General features: G+C 42.0%; 1 protein-coding gene across 4 annotated transcripts in view; it reads left to right on the top strand.

Annotated features, from left to right (window-relative positions):
* ZNF277 (zinc finger protein 277) overlaps positions 1-9,627 on the top strand; it is a 124,738-nt gene extending 115,111 nt beyond the window's left edge. The window contains exons 12-13 of one of the 4 annotated variants that reach the window (XR_004351520.1): positions 327-5,045; positions 9,598-9,627. Coding sequence is in view for 2 of the 4 variants with exons in the window: in XM_032643630.1 (XP_032499521.1) it covers positions 327-513 (187 nt within the window). In the remaining 2 variants the exon portion in view is untranslated. Of the gene's footprint in view, positions 1-326; positions 5,997-7,828; positions 7,956-9,597 lie in introns of those variants that run through there. The other 3 variants (XR_004351519.1, XM_032643630.1, XM_032643631.1) reach the window with 3 other exon arrangements.
* Positions 9,628-21,852: the final 12,225 nt, after the last annotated feature.

Raw genomic sequence — 21,852 nt, 5'->3', positions numbered from 1 at the left:
TTATCGAGAAGGTATTATTTAATAGCTAGAGTTGCCTGATAGTGGGGTAGGCTGCCTTTTAAGATAGTGAGTGTCTTGTTATGGTAGATATCAAGCCAAGGCTGAATTGCCAACTAGCAAGGATACTAGTAAGACTGATTTCAGCCAGTAAAGGTCAAAGTAAAAGTAATTCAGGAGTTCTCTCCCTTACAGCCTTTGCAAAATGCAGTTGAAATTGTTGGCAAGGAAACCTAGCAAAATTATAGTGATGTGTACATTCAGCTGCCTAGAAATTTTCTGGATAATGTATAGTTTTGGTTATTCAGTATATCTGTGGTTGTTTTCAGGTATTATTTTCCAACCTATGAAAATGACACTCTGCTATGTACCCTGTCTGACAGTGAAAGTGACCTGACAGCTCAGGAACAAAATGGAAATATCGCCATCATTAGTGAAGATACATCTAAACTGCATGCTTTGAAACAAAGCAGTATTTTGAACCAGTTGCTACTACATGAGTCCTTGAAAAACTAGAAGAAACTGCCACAGAAGCAATGTTTCATGTTTTCTCCAATGAGACAGATGCAAAAGAATACTTTAAATTTGAACATCAGCAAAGGATTAGTCTTTGGTAAAATATATATATATTTTTTAAATTGGCTGTCTTGGGTCTTCGTTGCGGTGCGCGGGCTTCTCATTGCAGTGGCTTCCCTTGTTGCGGAGCACGGGCTCTAGGCTCGCAGGCTTCAGTAGTTGTGGCTCATGGGCTCTAGAGCGTGGGCTCAGTAGTTGTGGCACACGGTCCTAGTTGCTCTGCAGCACGTGGGATCTTCCCGGACCAGGGATTGAACCCGTGTCCCCTGCTTTGGCAGGCGGATTCTTAGCCGCTGCATCACCAGGGAAGTCCAAAATAAACTTCTAAAAAACTAATTTTTTTCCCAAAAATAAAGTAGAAACTAAATAAAATGAAAACTTTTTATATATGAGCTCTGAAGTTTTGTTATGTAATCATTGTAAATGATCTCATTTCATTAGACTCATTTTTATCTATAATAAGGAAGACGTGCCAATCACAAAGAAGTGAAATGTTCAAATTATTTATAAACCTAATTTCAACCAGTAGTTTCAGTCTCTTCCCCACAAGCTTTCGTCATCCAGCAAGTCACAAAATTTGACAGACGTGTGCTTTCTGTACTACATTGGGTCAGCTGTGAATGTAGTGACCAAAAGAGGAGCCACAGAAGAGAGGAACAGTGGTCAAAGTCCTGGATGATGCACAAATCGGACACTATTTCAGAAAAATCAAAATCTGACTATGTTATTATTATTGCTTTCTACCTGGAGTTATTAAACGCCCTAGAAATGGACATCAAGACAAATAACTTCACTTTCCCCTACAATGTATATACGGCTAACAGATGAATACCATTTTTTTAAAAACAACCACAATACCATTATGACATCTAACAAAATTAACAATAACTTCCTAATATCATATGTTTTCAGTTTTCCTTAGTTGTCTCAAAAATGTCTTTTTACAACATTACCAGTTACAGGACAAATATTGTATGCCTCCTGATAAGATGCAATGAGGAAGACAAAACATCACTTTTCAGGGTTCTTCCCCAAAATGTATAATATGAATATACTGAAGAAACATCAGCTAAACCCAAGTGAGGGACAGTCTACAAATAATTGGCCTTCACTCTTCAAACAATCAAGGTCATGAAAAACAAAGACTGAAGTAACTGTACCAAATTAAAGAAGACTAGAGAGGTATCACATTGTGTGATCCTGGATTGGATCCTGGACCAAGAAAATATGGTTTTCTTCTGCTGTAAAAGATATTAGTGGGACAATTAGCAAAATTTGAGTAAGGTCTGTAGTAAATGTTATGGTATTCATATTAATTTCCAGATTTCAGCAATTGCAGTGTAGTATGTGTAAGAATGTTCTTGTCTTTAGAAAATACACACTGAAGTTGTTAAGGGAAAAGGAGCACTTTGTTGGCAATAAAAAACTAATATGGGGAATTCCCTGGCAGTCCAGTGGTTAGGATTCCGGGCTTCCACTGTAAGGACCCTGGCTTTTTTTTTTTTTGGCTGCAGTGGATCTTTGTTGCTGTGCATGGGCTTTCTCTAGTTGTGGCGAGCGGAGGGCTACTCTTTGTTGTGGTGTGCAGGCTTCTCATTGTGGTGTCTACTCTTGTTGCAGAGCATGGGCTCTAGGCTCACAGGCTTCAGTAGTTGTGGCACATGGGCTCAGTAGTTGTGGCTTGCAGGCTCTAGAGTGCAGGCTCAGTAGTTGTGGCATATGGGCTTAGTTGCTCCACGGCATGGGAGATCTTCCCGGAGCAGGGCTCAAACCCGTGTCGCCTGCATTGGCAGGCAGATTCTTAACCACTGTGCCACCAGGGAAACCCAGGGGCCCGGCTTTGATCCCTGGTCAGGGAACTAAGATCCTGCATGCCATGCAGCGCAGCCCAAAAAAAAAAAAAAGAAAACACACACACACACACACACACACACACCCCTAATATGGGTATGTATATATAGAGAGAATGATAAAGTAGATGCAATAAGATGTTAACATTTGGGGAAATCTAAGTGAAGGGTATGTGGGAATTCTTTGTACTATGGCAACTTTTCTATAAGTAAAAATAGATTTTTAAAAACTTTTCAAGATGTCTTTTTACTTGGTTTGCTTAAATCAGGATTCTAGTGAGATACATACTTTGCATGTGGTTGGTGTGGTCCTTAAGAGTCTAATGTATAACAGTTTATGCTCCCTTTCATTTTAACTGCCACTTACTTGTTAAAGAGATTAGGTCATCTTTCTCACTTTCTGAATTTGGATAGCGTATCCTCTTTGTGTCATTTAACATGTTCCTCTATCACCAGTTTTTCCTGCAAACTGGTATATCTAGAAGCTCCATTAAAAATTTGTGTTCAAAAAAATTTTTACAAAAATAATTCATAAGAGATGTGTGCTTTCTCTCACATCACATCAGGCACATGATATCTGATGTGCCACTTATAGAGATGTCACAATTGATCAGTGCATTCAGGTGCTGTCAGTCTGGTGCATCATTATAAAGTTTCCCATCAAACCATTTTAATATCCACTGGTTTATGTTATCTAGAATTTTTTTTAGGGCTTGCAAAATGGTGATCTTCTAATTCTATGATTTCTTTACAAATGCATACTTTACACAGCATGTGTACTAGAGAGCACTGGAGTCTGAAGTTCTAGTTTTCAACTGTTAATGCAAGCCTGTATAGGCAGTGCACCAAGACTAATCTTGAAGTCATGTGGTACAGCCTGTCCAGAATCTCAAGAGTAATCTCCCACCATGTGATCCACAATTGACTGGATTTGTAAATTATATGAGCTGTGGCCAACGCTTTAGAATCCAAGCCTCAAGCTGTGCAGACACCCATACAATGCTTTTCATTGAAAACCAGCAAACAATAAATGGGAGCCTTTATTTAATGAAAAACCTACCGTTGTTTCAAAACCAAAGATCAAGAAGGAAGTTAGTCCTGTGCCTAGAAACTTGTGTCTCTAGGAATCAGATTTGTTCAGAAAATCAAGGAATATCTGGGGTGTTTCTAGAATGTGCTTCAGTCTTAGAACAGGACCAGTGACAGGATGAGAACAAAATAAATGAAGAGTAATTAAGTTTGAGAAGGAGAAAGCATTTTTGGAGATAAAGTTGAGATTTTAGAGAACAGATCCAACAGATATTAAAGGAAAAGTGAAATTGAAGATAAAAGGGACAGGATACTGTACTTGGAGTTTCATTCATTTAAGAGGTTTTTTTCTTAGGTTGGTAGATATTTGGGGGGGATCATCTGGAACATAAGGACAGAAATAATAACTTAGTTCCAAAGAAATTGAACAAGAGTATAAGCAAAGTCTCAGCAAACTGTACTGACTGTCCCAGAGGGAGCGCGGATACAGGCCACTACTGGCAAAGTGCTCTCTTAGAGCCACGCAGAGACTCCTTGGGAAGAACCACTGGTGAATTGCACCTTAAAGACTGGGACAGTGGTGCCAAGTGTACCTGAAAGTCTGGACCATTTGAGAGGGGAATAGCAGTCAAATGCAAGTAGACTGTTCGGGGGGTATTGAATGAGTGTCCAGATGTCGCTGTGATTGTAGGTAAGGACGTGAGTGCTGTCTGTGCCCAGAGTGGGCACACCTGAGAAATTCTGAGCATTAAGACTCTAAAGGAGGGCAGCAAGAAAGATGAAGCATAATAGAAGAGAGTGAGCAGGGCAGTGATAAATGGAATCCAACCCTGGATTGGCTGTCAGCCCAGTCAGAAAATACGTGCTGATTATCTCACTCGGAAGAGTGAGAGTGCTCAAGATTTTTTTTGGACAGTAGTTGCCTTTGACAGACCAGAACCTAGTGACTTATCTCTCAGAACAGAAGACCCCGTTAGACAAAATCTAGATGAGAAAGGTAACATTATCTGGGCCAGAAAGGAGAGAAAGTTTAAGAAAAAAAAAGAAGGAAGGAAGCATCAGATCCTACAAATACTGTTAGGCCTATATGTGTTAGGGAAGGAAAGGGAACAACTTAAGAAATAAATTATACTGTGACAAACTCAGCTGTTCCTCCCAGAAAGGTGTAGAGGGAAATCAAGCCCTAGGACATATCCACTATTGCTGGAAAAGGCAGAGCCGAGAGAAGTACTGCTGGAGGCTGGGCCAATCAAAAGCAGGAGAAGGTGGTGTGCTGAGGAGGGCTCTCCAGAAGTATGTGTCCTCACCAGGGCAATTAGTCTGGTAGTCCAGTTGCCCCCAGTATTTATATATGTCTTTAATAATAATAAGTTTAGTTGGGTATATGGCTGCCTAAAATGAAGACTACATTTCTCAGCCTCTCCGGTAGTTCAGGCTATAGGCATACCTTGTTTTATTGGCACTTTGCTGTATTGCATTTTTCAGATGCTGTGTTTTTTACAAACTGAAGTTTCGTGGCAACCCGGCGTCAAGCAAGTTTATCCGCGCCGTTTCTCCACCAGCATTTGCTCACTTCGTGTCCCTCACATTTTGGTAATTCTCACAGTATTTCAAACTTTTTCATTATTACTATATATGTTATGGTGATCTGTGATCATTGATCTTTGATGTTACTATTGTCATTGTTTTGGGGTGCCATGAGCACCCGAAACCAGCCCATCTCTCTCCCTCTCTTCAGGCCTCCCTATTCCCTAAAACACAACAATATTGAACTTAGGCCAGTGAAGAGCCCTACAATGGCCTCTGAGTGTTCAAGTGAAAGGAAGAGTCACACATTTGTCGCTTTAAGTCAAAAGCTAGAAATGATTAAGCTTAATGAGGAAGGCATGTTGGAAGGTGAGAGAGACCAAAAGCTAGACCTCTTATACCAAACAGTCAAGTTGTGACTGCAAAGGGATAGTTCTTCAAGGAAATTAAAAGTGCTACTCCAGTGAACACATGCATAATAAAGCAAAACAACCTTATTGCTGTTGTGGAGAAAGTTTTAATGGTCTGGATAGCAGATCAAATAAGCCACAACATTCCTTTAAGCCAAAGCCTGATCCACAGCAAGGCCCTAACTCTCTTCCTTTAGGAAGCTGCAGGAGAAAAGTTTGAAGCTAGCAGAAGTTGGTTCATGAAGTTTAAGGAAAGAAGCCATCTTCATAACATAAAAGTACAAGGTGAAGCAGCAACTGGTAATAAAGAAGCTGCAGCAAGTTATCCAGGAGATCTAGCTAAAATAATTTATGAAGGTGGCTATACCAAACAACAGATTTTCAATGTAGACAAAGCAGCCTTCTATTGGAAGAAGATGCCATCTAGGACTTTCATAGAAGTTAATGCCTGGCTTCAAAGCTCCAAAGGACAGGCCGACTTCCTGTTAGGGCTTAATGCAGCAGGTGACTTTAAGTTGAAGCCATTGCTCATTTACCATTCCCAAAATTTTAGGGCCCTTAAGAATTATGCTAAGTCTGAGCTTCTCTGGTGGCTCAGTGGTTAAGAATCTGCCTGCCAATGCAGGGGACACGGCTTCAAGCCCTGGTCCAGGAAGATCACACATGCCGCAGAGCGGCTAGGCCCGTGAGCCACAACTACTGAAGTCCGCACACCTAGGGCCTGTGCTCTGCAACAAGAGAAGCCACCTCAAAGAGAAGCCCGCACACCGCAACGAAGAGTAGCCCCTGCTTGCCGTAACTAGTGAAAGCCCACATGCAGCAACAAAGACCCAATGCAGCCAAAAATAAATAAACTTATTTTAAAAAATAATTATGCTAAGTCTACTCTGCCTGTGCTCTGTAAATGGAACAACAAAGCCTGGATGACAGCACATCTGTTTACAACATGGTTTACTGAGTATTTTAAGCCCACTGTTTAGATCTGCTCAGAAAAAAAGATTCCTTTCAAAATATTACTGTTGGGCTTCCCTGGTGGCGCAGTGGTTGAGAGTCCGCCTGCTGATGCAGGGGACACGGGTTCATGCCCCGGTCCGGGAAGATCCCACATGCTGCAGAGCGGCTAGGCCCGTGAGCCATGGCCGCTGAGCCTGCTCATCTGGAGCCTGTGCTCTGCAACGGGAGAGGCCACAACAGTGAGAGGCCAGTGTACCGCAAAATATATATATATATATATATATATATATATATATATATATATATATATATATATATATATTACTGTTTGTTGACAGTGGACCTGTTCACCCAATATCTCTGATGGAGATGTGCAATCAGATTAATGTTGTTTTCATGCCTGCTAATACAACATCCATTCTGCAGCCCATGGATCAAAGAGTCATTTCAACTTTTAAGTCTTCTTATTAAGAAATACACTTTCTAAGGCTATAGCAGTCATAGATGGTGATTCTAATAATGTATCTGGGCAAAGCCAATTGAAAACCTTCTGGAAAGGATTCAGCATTCTAGACACCACTAACAATATTTGTGATTTACGGGAAGAGGTCAAAATATCAGCATTAACAGGAGACTGAAAGAAGTTGATTCCAGTCCTCAAGGATGAGTTTGAGGAGTTCGGGACTTCAGCGGAGGAAGTAACTGCAGATGTGATGGAAATAGCAAGACAACTACAACTAGAAGTGGAGCCTGAAGATGTGACTGAATTGCCATAATCTCATATAAACCTTGAATGGATGCAGAGTTACTTCTTAAGGATGAGCGATGAAAGTGGTTTCTTGAGATGGAGTCTACTCCTGGTGAAGATGCTGTGAAGATGGTTGAAATGACAACAAAGGATTTAGATTACATAAACTTAGTTCATAAAACAGCAAGGTTGATAAAGGAGTTAGAATATTACATAAACTTAGTTCATAAAGCAGCAGCAGGGTTTGAGAGGATTGACTCCAATTTTCTTTTTAATAAATTTATTTATGGCTGCGTTGGGCCTTGGTTGCTGCACGCATGCTTTCTCTAATTGTGAGCAGGGACTACCCTTTGTTGTGGTGCATGGGCTTCTCATTGCAGTGGCTTCTCTTGGTGCAGAGCACGGGCTCTAGGCGTGTGGGCTTCAGTAGTTGTGGCATATGGGCTCAGTAGTTGTGGCTTGCAGGCTCTAGAGCGCAGGCTCAGTAGTTGTGGTGCACGGGCTTAGTTTCTCCGCGACATGTGGGATCTTCCCAGACCAGGGCTCGAACCCAGCTCCCCTGCCTTGGCAGGCGGATTCTTAACCACTGCGCCAGGGCAACCACTGCGCCCTGACTCCAATTTTGAAAGAAGTTCTGTGGATAAAATGCTATCGAACAGCATGCGTGCTGCAGAGAAATCATTCATAAAAGGAAGAGTCAATCAATGAGTCAAACTTCATTGTTGTCTTATTTTAAGAAACTGCCATGGCCACCCCAGCCTTCAGCAGCCACCCTGACCAGGTAGCACCATCAACATCAAGGCAAGACCCTCCACCTGCAGAAAGATTACAGTTCACTGAAGGCTCAGATGATGGTTAGCATGTTTTAGCAATAAAGTGTTTTTTAATTAAGGTATGTACATTGTTTTTTTAGATATAACACTATTGCACACTTAATACACTACAGTATAGTGTAAGCATCACTTTTATATGCACTGGGAAATCAAAAAGTTTGTGTGACTTGCTTTGTTGAGATACTTGCTTTGTTGCAGGAGTCTGGAACCAAGCCTGCAGTATCTCCAAGGTATGCCTGAACTCGTGTGTCTTCTTTAAGAAACGACACAAGCACCATTTGCTTTACTTACATCCTTTCCTACCTTATTTCGCTTAGGATGTAGATGTTCTGCATATGAGACAATGAGGTCCAAGCCACGCATGGTGGGGCAACAGTGTCAATGGAATCTGGATCCCTGACACTATGGAAGGGTACACCAGCACTGGAATGCTGACCTAGACATTTATGTGAGCAGAATAAACTTCAACCTTCCCCCTGTTATTTTGGATTTTCTGTCATTCATATCCAAAACTAATCATAACACACCTAGAGATTCAAGCTGCGGAAATGTCAACAACAGCTTTAGTTCAGGAATCTGCTGAAAACAAATGAGGAAATGAAGGAGAAACTCACCTTGCATGGCAGGCTTCACATGCCCTAGCAATTTCACAACAAAAGGCAACAGCAGGAGCCACTGTGTCATTATTTAGAGCCCAGGTTCCATGGATCAGGGAATGTTGGAGACAGGGGGCTCAAAGGGGAAATGGAAGTTAAGAGGCATTTAATATTCAAGCTGGGAGAGGGACTTCCCTGATGGCACAGTGGCTAAGACTCCGTGTTCCCTATGCAGGGGTCTGGGTTCAATCCCTGGTCCCTAAGAGTTCACATGCTGCAACTAAGGAGCCCTGGAGCCATAACTAAGACCCAGCATAACCAGCATAAATAAATAAATTAATTTTTTTTAAAAAGGTTCAAGGTGGGAGAGAAAGACCTCAAAACAGACTAATGACTGGGCCTGCCATCACTGCTATTTCTAAACTTCGCAAGAGTGTAAAAATCTTTTGGGGAAGAAAATTCTCTTCTGCCCTCTTAGGTTCTCTGGCTGGGTCTGCAAAATAATCTGACAACAGACATATTAATATGAGAAAAGACATACAAATTTCTTTGGTGTTAAAAGGTTTACATGATGTGGGGTCTTCCTAGAAAGAGAGAACACTTACAAAGAAACAGCTAAACTTAGAGGCCTTTATAGCATTTGAACATAAGAGGTTACATTTAAAAAGAAGTGTCAAGACAAATGGAAAGGACTTCGAGCTTCTAGGGGCAGCAAATTGTAGGAAGGCAAATATATAGGAAATTAATGGTAGATAAGGCCTAGTTGGTAAGGTTTTGTTTGTGTAGACTCTCGCGGGGCCATCTGTCTCCTGTATCACTGGAAGTTGTTACTCCCTTCCCATGGACAGTGGTGGGGTGGGGTGGCAGTGGGGAGACACCTTCACAAGGGGAATTTGTGATCTTACTTTCCAGAAGATAGGGGACAGCAGAGAGCTCATCCTGTGCCTGCTTTTTCTGAGTTGCCTTCAGCTCAAAATAGTCCTTATGCCAGAGTGGCCTATATTGGGATGGTGTATTCTGACCTCCTACAGTTGCATATGTCACCCTGAGAGAAATATATGTTGATTCTTCCCATAGGAATGATAAAACATGTTGCCAACGTTAACTTCTTGAGGGAGCTTCCTCCTAGTTGAGTTTGTTTACGGATCAAGGATTTCAGATAACTTACACAGCATCGTGGTGAAGCCCAAACCAAGATTTCACAGTCTGTTTTATGGAAGGTGCAAGGTTCTGGGAGCACCACTTTGTCTTGATAATTACTTGAAAATCTTGGTATTGGTTTTTTTTCTGTTGTTTAATTTTGTTGGTGTCGAGTGCTTTGATGATACTCTTTAAAAAGTGAGGTGTAACAGAAATTTGGTGTTTAACTTCTGAGACTCTGAAAAAACCACACTAGTGGTTCTAGTGAGACCCTGTCCAGGCTGCTGAAAGAACCACAGTGCTCTTCAGGTATGAAGAACCCCTCTGGTTCAGAACGAGCAGAATCAGAAATTGGGAGGGATGAGTTTTAGACGTTAATGCCTTTTAACTTTAACTCAAGCAGACAAGAGAATCTAATCTTAGAACTTTAATTTCTCCCTGGGAAATTCACAATGGTAGAGGGGTTATTTTTAAATTGGGGACATCAGTATTTTACTGGAATGTTTTTTATTGAAGCATCTTTACAGTGTCATATAATCTCTTTGCAGAACCTCTGATAGACTGTTCTAAACAACATGGTTAGATGTAATTTAGAATGAAGAGTGAACGGGGAGCTTTCAGCTGGAGTTCAGCGTGGCCTGTAATTACTTCAGTCGATAAATTGCCTTCTGAGGGCAATAGCTACCCTCTTCACCACCAGGCTCAGGAGAACACACAAAGGAAGAGTAGTTGGCATTTGGGCGGGAGGGGTCGGGGGTGTGCTCATGGTAAGGGCTGCATTGTCATCCTAGATTGTTGATCTCCTCCTGCAGGGGAGACAGGCACACTCTCAGTTGGCCTGTAGTTTAATGGTTAAGCCCAAGGAGCTAAGAGAACACAAACCTGGAGAATATGGGAAAAGGGGAACTCCTTTCCCCTAGCATCTTGTTTCCATGAGAAAGGAATCCATTACAATAACATTCTGGGTTTCTTTCTGGCCCCTCTCATTCCTAAAAGGGAGGAATGGCAGAACAGGAGCTTGGCATGTGTGGCTCAGCCCCTTCCTCCTTTTTCTCTTTGGGATCTGTCTCTGCATACAGAACACATCCTGTTCTGCTCCTACTTTCTGCAAACTTTAGACTGGCAGGCTCTGCCAGGGCAGTTGGAGGCCTTCAGTTGTCCAACACTCTCTACGACTGTGTGGGTAAGTCTGCCTGACTTTGGGGTTCAGTGTTAGAAAGCTCACTTGCCCACAGCTACAAGCCACGTTCTCCAGTATCATCTTTATTAGCAATAATGGTGATATTTAATCTCCGTCTGCTTGACTCGTGTTTCAGCTGGCCCTTCTATAAGATATATGGTCTCTCAGGGTATGGTGGGTGTGGCCAGAATTACTTGGAGACCACCTCTCAGAGAGTTACCGCTAAATACACTAAGTCCCAGCAATCAGGACGCAAAATAGACTTAGTTCCATCCAGGGCTAAGGCTGGGCGATAAAGCCAGAGAATTCTAGCATGTCATCGGTGAGCTAGCTGCACATATACTTTTTGAAAGACCATTAGAACTAGGGTCTTAGGTTGAGTTCCACCAGAAACAGACTTTAAGATAAGAATTTGAGGGCAGGTCATTCGTTTGAGAGGTAAACCCAGGAAATACCAGTTCAGGAAGTGAGGAAGTAAAACATAAAATGGAACACAAAACTGTGCGTTAATGAAATTACTACTGTGGGAACGCGGCTTAGCTTACTGAGGACCTCTGGGAGACTGCATAGGACACTTCTTAGAGTTGTGCCACGCCTACCAGCACCACCAAGGGGCAAAAGGCTGGGATATTTATCCACCAACTCCACTGGCCATGGGTTGAGGACTGCTCTCAGGGGCATAAATTCCCTGGCACTTCAGCCTGCCTTGCACATTGGTCTAGTGTCCTCAGGAGGCTGGAGAAGTCCCTCATACAAAGACTGAGGAAGCGGTAATGCAAAAGGGCCCCGACGGTCACTGCTACAATTGCAGGTGCTGCATTATCACAAAAGTAGAAGTTTTATGGAGGCCTTAGCAGTCTTCACAACGTTTCCATGTATCATCTCACTTGACCTTCAAAACAATGTTGTGACGTATCTAGTCAGGAACTTGGATCCTAATCAGGGGTAAAGAGAGGACGAGAACACTGACGATCAGAGAGATGGGGCAAAGCACAACGGAGTAATATATGACAAAATAATATATGGAAATTTAAAATGAGACCAAGCCAAGTCCCGGACTTCTTCAGTGAATGGAGAAATAGCGGTTCTTTTTGAGAGGATGGAGTCGAACTTGAATGAGAACAAGAGTGAATTCTTTAATGTAAGTGCTTTGCTGAATTCATATGCAGAATTGACATACCAGTCCACTTCCATCAAGGGCATCAAATTGCAGGTATTGTTTGCTTAGGCTGCAAAAATAGTCACCCTATATCCTTGAAGTTTAATTCAACTATTTCTGTAAGCTTTAGATGATGGATAGCTAAAGGGTTAAACCAGAAGCTGCCGTTGAACTCTCATGCCTTATAATTGATATTTTGAAAAGCTAAAGCACATTCAATTCCTGAGGATAGCAATTTGCAAGATTGAATGGCATTGGAGCATGCTAATTCAAACTGGAAACGTTCAACTAAGTTAATATTAATCTCAGAGTATTCTAAGATTCAAGTGAAGATGTGTCCTTTGGTCCTTGTAAAATTAGACTACAAAAAACAGATTTTTGAGGATATTCTCAGTCACTTGGATACACAGTGAGCAGTAAATAAAACTCTTGTAAAACCATAGATTCTGATTTTGGTGTTTTCATCATCTTGTGTTTTCATTACAAGAACAAAAGAATATGCTGTGGTAAATTGTAAAAAGTGGGGGAAAAATTTAAGGAGGAAGAGAAAGTGAAAGGCAAACCAAAAAAAATAAAAATTATTAATCTCTTACTCTCACAAAAGGCAGCCCACTTTAACACTTCCATCGCTGACTACAAAGATGAAGTCCAAAACCTGGTATTTGAGATCCCGCAGAGTCGGGCCGAAACTACCGCCTCCAACACCCCATCCATCACGAAGTCCAGTCAATTCTATCTCCAAAATGCATCTCAGTTTCTACCACCGTCATCTCAGGACTGAACTACTGCAACAGTCTCCTAACTGGTCGCCCTCCTTCCTTGCTGGCTCCTTCAACCTGTCCTCCTCAGAGCAGCTTTAAAAATCCTTCTCTGGTATAATGAACTTTCTTGATTACCTACCCAGCATCTTCCCCTTTCTTCCTTTGCTAATAGTTCCCAAATTATTTGGGGGAACCTATTCTACCCTTACTAAGTAGCAGCCATGCCACTGGGATTGACTCCAGCCCTAGCTTCATGGGGGTCCTGATTGGAATAAGAACTTCACCGCAGAGTTACACAGAGAGGTTATGCAGAGAGGTGCATAGCGAGGGCCCGCCCACAGTGACTGGTCCGGGCCGAACCAATCAGAGTGAAGGTGAGGAATTCTGTTACATTCCTCACCTGCTTAAAGAAGCTAGACCCTTTCCTGTTGAAAAAAAGACACCCGTACCCTGGTTGCTGCCAAAAATCATCTTGCCACCCTTGAGAAAAACTAGCTCAAGGCCTCTCACAGAAGAGCAAAGAAGAGAGTTCCTGAGAAATGAAGCCAGAGCCCTCACCTCAAGGTCCTCTGAACTTTTCGGTTACTCGGGTCAATAAATCCCCTTTATTGTTTAAACCCTTGACATGGGGTTTTCTTTCTCATACAGTGAGAGCTTCCCATTGAATATGGAGGCAAGTCTAAACTTCTTACATGATCTGCAAGGCCCTCAGGAATTTCATCTCCACCCTTTCATGTCACTCTTCTGTGCCCGCTACTCTCCAGGCAACCAGGCCTCCTTTCGTTCCTTGAACCGACCTTGCTTTTCACACGTCTGTGTTTTCAGCACTTCTGTTCTCTCTGTACTCTTGCCCCAGCTCTTTAATGTCACCTTGTCATCCAGGCCTCACTTTGACTCTCCCCACCTGCTGGCCCAGTCCACTTTCTATCCCTGCACTAATGCTTCTGCTGCCAGTGCAGTTTCAAATTCAGCACCCCATAAGACAAGCAGAGGGGGACAGTCAGACTGTGAGTAAATAATAATCTTGGGTGCCACAAGCAAAAATTGCATTTGTTCTCCTTCCACTGTCACCTCTAGGAGGAAATTATACAATAGATTTGTGGGGACATCAAATTTTTCTGGGGCTAAGATGGAGAATTTTATTGCCAAGAATTCCAAGAGGCTGCTCCCCATGAGACAAAAGCCAAACTGCACTTTGATGCCAGTTATGTGGGCCTAGAAGGTCTCGGCTGAGAGCTGATAGGGGTGGGACACGAGGAGAAGGCGGAGGGAGAGAGCAGCAAGGCACTGAAAGGTGAGGAAGGTTGCAGGGGTCAGAGGGAGCAGACCATTCAGCACCGGAGAGAGTTGAAGAGGACTTAGAAGATATTTTGATGCACGATGCCTGGTGCACAGTTGTCTCCTTAAAAACATTTCATGGGAAACAGAAAACAGACTAGATGTTACCAGGGGTGAGGGAGGGGGCATGGGAGTTACTGTTTGATGGTTACAGAGTTTCTGTTTGGTGTAATGAAAAAGTTCTAGAAATAGACAATGATGATGGTGGCACAACATGAGAATGTAATTGATGCCACTTAAAATGTCAAAATCGTCAATTGTATGTTATGTATATTTTACCACAGTTTTTAAAAATACCAAAAAAGAAGAGATTTTTTTTAAAACTAGCTAACTGTATATAGGATGAACTGGAGTAGGTCAAACTTACCACGAAGGAGGCTGGCACATTAATCTAGTCAGGAGGTGATGAGAACTTCAACTAGAGCAGTGAAAGTCAGTCAGGGGAAAAATTAGAAATAGAATGGTCAGGACCAAAAGCATTTGGTTTGGGACCTGCTGAGTTTGAGGCGTGTGGTGGATATTGCCCAGCTCTCTCCATCAGGACTGAGGTCTTCATTCCCTCAGCTGGCCTGGATACAGGTTGATAACAGCCCACAGCTGCAGCCCTCTCTGGACATGGCCGTTGGCCAAATGGAGCTGCATTGTACAAGGGGTTGTGGAAACTTGGGAAGAATGATTTCTACCAGAAGGAGGGAGTGATGGGCAGAGAAGGCAATCTGAGAAACTCCATTGGATTTGGCAACATAGAAGTCCTTGGTGACCTTGGCAGGAGAAGTATATCTGCGGAGGAACAAGGTCTAGATTGCAGTGGGATGGAGGCCACAAGGGAGGCAATGAGGAAGACCTGGACCTGCATCTGGAAGGAAGGGTAGGAAGTAGGGCACGGAAAGACCTGCGAGGCAGGGAAAATGGTGTGAACTAGGAAACCCAGGCTGGGGAATCACCCAGTTTAACTGGAGGAGGTCAGGGGAAGGCAGGAGGGATGGCTAGAGAGATGGATCATGCCCATGCATGGCTGTCTTAACTGGTAGGCTGTGGGGTTTGAGCAGAATTAACAAGGCTGTTTCCACACTTGTGCCTGAGTTCCATTGGGTTCAGGAAACTGCCTTCTGGTGGGAACTGGGCATTCTCTCCCCAGAGTGTGGCCTTCACCATTCGCACCAGCTGAATGTTTTGGCTGCAGTCCCTTGGACTCCATGTTTATGAATGCATACGTAATACATTTTCTGAAGTGAATTCCATTAAGCCAGTTTAATTCGTGCATCAATCCTATTCTGTCATGTAAACTTATATCTAATACTTCTTACTTTTATTTTTATTTTACTAAAATTATTTTCAAAGGATTTATTTCTGTTTTGTATAAATTGTACAGGAAGTATTTAATACATCTATCAAATTGCATCCATTATAGCTTCTGCCATTGTATATTTTCTTTTGTGAGCTGTGTTTTTATCAAATCCAATTTCCCTAGACAAATATTTGCAGATCTAAATTTTATTAAGGCTCCCAGGAATGCAAGGATTCTTCAGTATACACAAATCAATCAATGTGATAAATCATATTAACAAACTGAAGGAGAAAAACAATATGATAATTTCAATAGATGCAGAAAAATCTTTCAACAAAATTCAACACCCATTTATGATAAAAACCCTGCAGAAAGTAGACATAGAGGGAACTTACCTCAACATAATAAAGGCCACATATGACAAACCGACAGCCAACATCATTCTCAATGGTGAAAAACTGAAACCATTTCCTCTAAGATCAGGGACAAGACAATGTTGCCCACTCTCACCACTATTATTCAACATAGTTTTGGAAGTTTTAGCCACAGCAAGCAGAGAAGAAAAAGAAATAAAAGGAATCCAAATCAGAAAAGAAGTAAATGGGAGATGATTTGCAGATGACATGATACTATACATGGAGAATCCTAACATGCTACCAGAAAACTACTGGAGCTAATCAATGAATTTGGTAAAGTTGCAGGTTACAAAATTAAGACACAGAAATCTCTTGCATTCCTATACACTAATGATGAAAAATCTGAAAGAGAAATTAAGGAAACACTCCCATTTACCACTGAAACAAAAAGAATAAAATACCTAGGAATAAACCTACCTAAGGAGACAAAAGACCTGTATGCAGAAAACTATAAGACACTGATGAAAGAAATTAAATTAAATGATACGAACAGATGGAGAGATATACCATGTTCTTGGATTGGAAGAATCAACATTGTGAAAATGACTATACTACCCAAAGCAATCTACAGATTCAGTGCAATCCCTATCAAACTACCAATGGCATTTTTCACAAAACTAGAACAAAAAATTTCACAATTTGTATGGAAACACAAAAGACCCTGAATAGCCAAAGCAATGTTGAGAAAGAAAAACGGAGCTGGAAGAATCAGGCTCCCTGACTTCAGACTATACTACAAAGTTACAGTAATCAAGACAGTATGGTACTGGCACAAAAACAGAAATATAGATCAATGGAACAGGATAAAAAGCCCAGAGATAAACCCACGCACATATGGTCACCTTATCTTTGATAAAGAAGGCAAGACTATACAACGGAGAAAAGACAGCCTCTTCAATAAGTGGTGCTGGGAAAACTGGACAGTTATATGTAAAAGAATGAAATTAGAACACTCCCTAACACCATACACAAAAATAAACTCAAAATGGATTAAAGACCTAAATGTAAGGCCAGACACTATCAAACTCTTAGAGGGAAACATAGGCAGAACACTCTATGACATAAATCACAGCAAGATCATTTTTGACCCACCTCCTAGAAAAATGGAAATAAAAACAGAAATAAACAAATGGGACCTAATGAAACTTAAAAGCTTTTACACAGCAAAGGAAAACATAAACAAGACGAAAAGATAACCTTCAGAATGGGAGAAAATGTTTGCAAATGAAGCAATGGACAAAGGATTGATCTCCAAAATTTATATGCAGCTCAATATCAAAAAAACAAACAACCCAGTCCAAAAATGGGCAGAAGACCTAAATAGACATTTCTCCAAAGAAGATATACAGATTGCCAACAAGCACATGAAAGGATGCTCAACATCACTAATCATTAGAGAAATGCAAATCAAAACTACAATGAGGTCCGTGGTGGGAGTGGGGCAGGAGGAAACTGAGCCAAGTGCCTTTTCCTCAGCACTGCGGGGAGGGGCCTCATTTCTCTTTCCTCCCCACTCTGAGCCCCAGGGGTAGGCGGCTGCCCCTCTGGGCCCACGCCGACCCCTCCTCTCTCAGACCACTTTCTTCCTGCTGCTCCCCATTCCCCAGCCCCAGGAATCATCACGCCCTCCCCTCAAGTTCAAGACCAAATTTGCTAACTTCTCCCCCCCTTCTTTTCCCTGTGGGCTACAACGAGGTATCACCTCACACCTGTCAGAATGGCCATCATCAAAATATCTACAAACAATTAATGCTAGAGAGGGTGTGGAGAAAAGGGAACCCTCTTGCACTGTTGATGTGAATGTAAATTGATACAGCCACTATGGAGAACAGTATGGAGGTTCCTTAAAAAACTACAAATAGAACTACCATACGACCCTGCAATCCCACTACTGGGCATGTACCCTGAGAAAACCATAATTCAAAGAGTCATGTACCACAATGTTCATTGCAGCTTTATTTACAATAGCCAGGACATGGAAGCAACCTAAGTGTCCGTCAACAGATGAATGGATAAAGAAGATATGGCACATATATACAATGGAATATTACCATAAAAAGAAACGAAATTGAGTTATCTGTAGTGAGGTGGATGGACCTAGAGACTGTCATACAGAGCGAAGTAAGTCAGAAAGAGAAAAACAAATACTGTATGCTAACACATACATATGGAATCTAAAAAATGGTTCTGACGAACCTTGGGGCAGAACAGGAATAAAGACGCAGACATATAGAATGGACTTGAGGATACGGGGAGGGGGAAGGGTAAGCTGGGACGAAGTGAGAGAGTGGCGTGGACATATATACACTACCAAATGTAAAATAGATAGCTAGTGGGAAGCAGTTGCATAGCACAGGGAGATCAGCTCGGTGCTTTGTGGCCACCTAGAGGGGTGGGATAGGGAGTGAGGTAGCAAGACGCAAGACGGTGGAGATATGGGGATATATGTATATGTATAGCTGATTCACTTTGTTATAAAGCAGAAACTAACACACCATTGTAAAGCAATTATACTCCAATAAAGGTGTTAAAAATAAATAAATTTTATTAAGGCAGTTTGAGCTTTTTTAAAATCTCTAACAAATTGTACAGTGTAACATTTTAACCATTATCAGTTCTATTTTGAGATTATTCCTTCTAATAAAATTCATTAAGACTAGGGGGGAAAATCCTTGATAAAAATCTGTTGTCAAGACTTCTGGACTTCATCTGTGTCCTTTTTGGATGTGTCAGTCGGAAGGTGGAACCAGGACAGCCTCATCGTAGTCCAGTTACAAAGGGATAAACAGAAACTTCAGGGTGATACTTAACATATCCTGTTATCAATGAAATTCTGAGGCACTAATGAAAGAGTTCTTTTGACTCTCCATGCCTCTGCCTTACAGTCAATGAATGATTTAAGCTCTGAAGAGAATCTGGCTGATTAATTTACAGGATAGCTTTCATCTTTGTACATTCTTCTTTTCCTCAGAAAGTGACAACATAGTTATTTTAAATCTCCCTTGAAACCAGTGATAATATTAATCATGTTTTTTAAATGCCTTGCTTAGTGAAATTCTTTCAGTAGCATGTTACTATCCCAGGCATTGAAATAACCTGGTTTAAATTATTAAAGCAAGCTCTCACCATGATGTATATAATAAGCAGATTTATAAGTAGGTTGACCCCCACAAAATCCCTTTCTTAGCATTTAGAACCTAAAAAAATGGCAGATTCATGTGAGTCAAGCTGAAAGGCTTTGTTTTCAAAGTTAAGGGGTTGGGGGGCTTCCCTGGTGGTGCAGTGGTTGAGAATCCGCTTGCCAATGCAGGGGACACGGGCTCGATCCCTGGTCCAGGAAGATCCCACATGCTGTGGAGCACCTAAGTCCGTGTGCCACAGCTACTGAGCCTACACCCTAGAGCCTGTGAGCCACAACTACTGAGCCCATGTGCTGCAACTACCGAAGCCTGCGCACCTAGAGCCCGTGCTCTGCAACAAGGGAAGCCACTGCAGTGAGAAGCCCACGCACCACAATGAAGAGTAGCCCCCCAATCGCCACAACTAGAGAAAGCCCACGTGCAGCAACAAAGACCCAACGCAGCCAAAACTAATAAATAAATTTATTTAAAAAAATTTTTTTAAATTAAAAAAGTTAAGGGGGGCAAAAATTATCCGGCAGCGCACAACATGCCAAGATGAGATTATCTTCATGTTAGGATAGAATCAGAAATCCTCATGTCTAGGCAGTAGATCTGATGTCAAAGCCTCAGTTCCCACAGCTCCATATTTAATATGAGTGAGTGAGGTGGGCTGGGCGGACTGCAGCGGCCCCAAGGCACGCCTGGCATCCTTCCCTCAGGGCTCACTGCTGGACTCGTGCCCACTTTCCCTGAGAAACCCCTGCCAATCGTTTGATCAGAAACTCTGGCCCAGGTGGCCAAATCTACTATTTTTTCAAAAGAAGTCAGAAATCTGGATTTTTATGTGAAATTTTCTGACTTTTAATTCCTGCCTGAGGGCTAATTCCAGTTTATAACTCTTTATATGAATGACATGATAAAATAGAATAGCAAAGTCATGTTGTACTGACTATAGACCAGTGTTCTCAAAGGGCAAGTGGAGTGAATGCACTCAGGAGATACTTTTAAATTTGTATTGTGAAAAAAAAAAATGGTTCTGAAGAACCTAGGGGCAGGACAGGAATAAAGACTCAGACATAGAGAATGGACTTGACACGGGGAGGAGGAAGGGTAAGCTGGGACAAAGTGAGAGAGTGGCATGGACGTATATACACTACCAAATGTAAAATAGCTAGCTAGTGGGAAGCAGCCGCATAGCACAGGGTGATCATCTTGGTGCTTTGTGACCACCTAGAGGAGTGGGATAGGGAGGGTGGGAGGGAGACACAAGAGGGAGGAGATATGGGGATATATGTATATGTATAGCTGATTCACTTTGTTATACAGCAGAAACTAACACACCATTGTAAAGCAATTATACTCCAATAAAGATGTTTAAAAAAACTTTGTATTTGTGTATATATATATGGCATACATAATAATTAGAACAATGGCATCTATATATTAAATGGTAAAGAGTAATTTATAAAGAATAGATATAATCTGGAGAGAGAATGGGAACACACAGGAAGACATTTTAAAACATTTTACAGATAAAGGTGTAGAATCAAGAAAGTTCAGAGAACTTCTGATGAAGAAGTCCTGGGGCCACAGTTCTCAAACTTGGATGTACCTAAAAAACATTTCAGATGCATATTCCTAGGCCTCACACCATGGTATTCTCATGCACTAATCTAGGATGGGAGTGAGAAATCTGCCTTTTTAACAAATGCCCTAGTGGTTTTGAGTCAAAAAGCCCATGGACCAGACTTAATAAACACAGGCATATTGTTAGCAGAGGCTCTTCCGTCAAAAGATACTGGGTTCAAATCTTGCCTCTGACATTGATCAGCTACAGGGCTTTGAGAAAGTGAACTTTAACATCTCAAAGCCACAATTTTCTCATTTGTAAAATGAGCATAATAATAATAATGGCTACCTCATAAGTTTGTAAAACAGTGCTTATCACATAGCAAAGGTTTAATAAATATTAGCTATTTCGTTATGATGGATTTATTCTTAAGTCCTGTGGGAGGCATCACAAATGTTCCTAGGGCAAGGTGAACCATCACCCTTGTGGCCTTTGTCATCCATCTTACAAAGAGACTTTGGGTGCGACCTGTCCCTTTTATCCCACCTTCCTTTTTCTCTTTTTTCTCAAATTATTTTCCTCTTCAAAGCTGCCCTTGAAGTTCTTTTTAACTTGATTTCATCTATATAAACATATTCAGACATGGGCACTCGTGATACTACTGTCTCTACTTATGAATATGTTAGAACTTTTCCTTAATAATAAGTTTTTAAAACACATTATTCACTTGAACTGCTCCAAACACCCTCCCTAAGGATGGCTCTGAGTAATAGCACGTGAAATTTACACCTGGGCAATGAATTTCAGGCACCATCTCTGGAACTACTACCACATGTGAATCACTGGAGAGCTGATATGACAACAATACATACAAGGTGTGAGGCTTATTCATGTCCCTAGCGGGACCCTCTGTGAAGAATGTCAACCATCCCAGCACATACAATGCCAATTTGTCAGAGCTACGGGAGTCAGTTTTTCCAGGCAGACTGTGATCTCACTGCTGGGATAATCCAGCTCACAAGGACCTGTCTGGGGCCCTGGGGCCAAATCTCCAACTCCTGTCAAGACTCCCCACATGGGCTTCCCTGGTGACGCAGTGGTTAAGAATCCACCTGCCAATGCAGGGGACACGGGTTCAAGCCCTGGTCTGGGAAGATCCCACATGCTGTGGAGCAACTACTGAGCCTGCATTCTAGAGCCCACATGCCACAACTACTGAAGCCTGCACACCTAGAGCCCGTGCTCCTCAACAAGAGAAGCCACCGCAATGAGAAGCCTGCTCGCTGCAACATAGAGTAGCCCCTGCCAGATGCAGCTAGAGAAAGCCCACGCAGCAATGAAGACCCAGCACAGCCAAA

This window comes from Phocoena sinus, chromosome 9 (assembly GCF_008692025.1).
Source record: "Phocoena sinus isolate mPhoSin1 chromosome 9, mPhoSin1.pri, whole genome shotgun sequence".
NCBI classification, from domain to species: domain Eukaryota; kingdom Metazoa; phylum Chordata; class Mammalia; order Artiodactyla; family Phocoenidae; genus Phocoena; species Phocoena sinus.
This window is presented reverse-complemented; position numbering and strand designations above follow the sequence as displayed.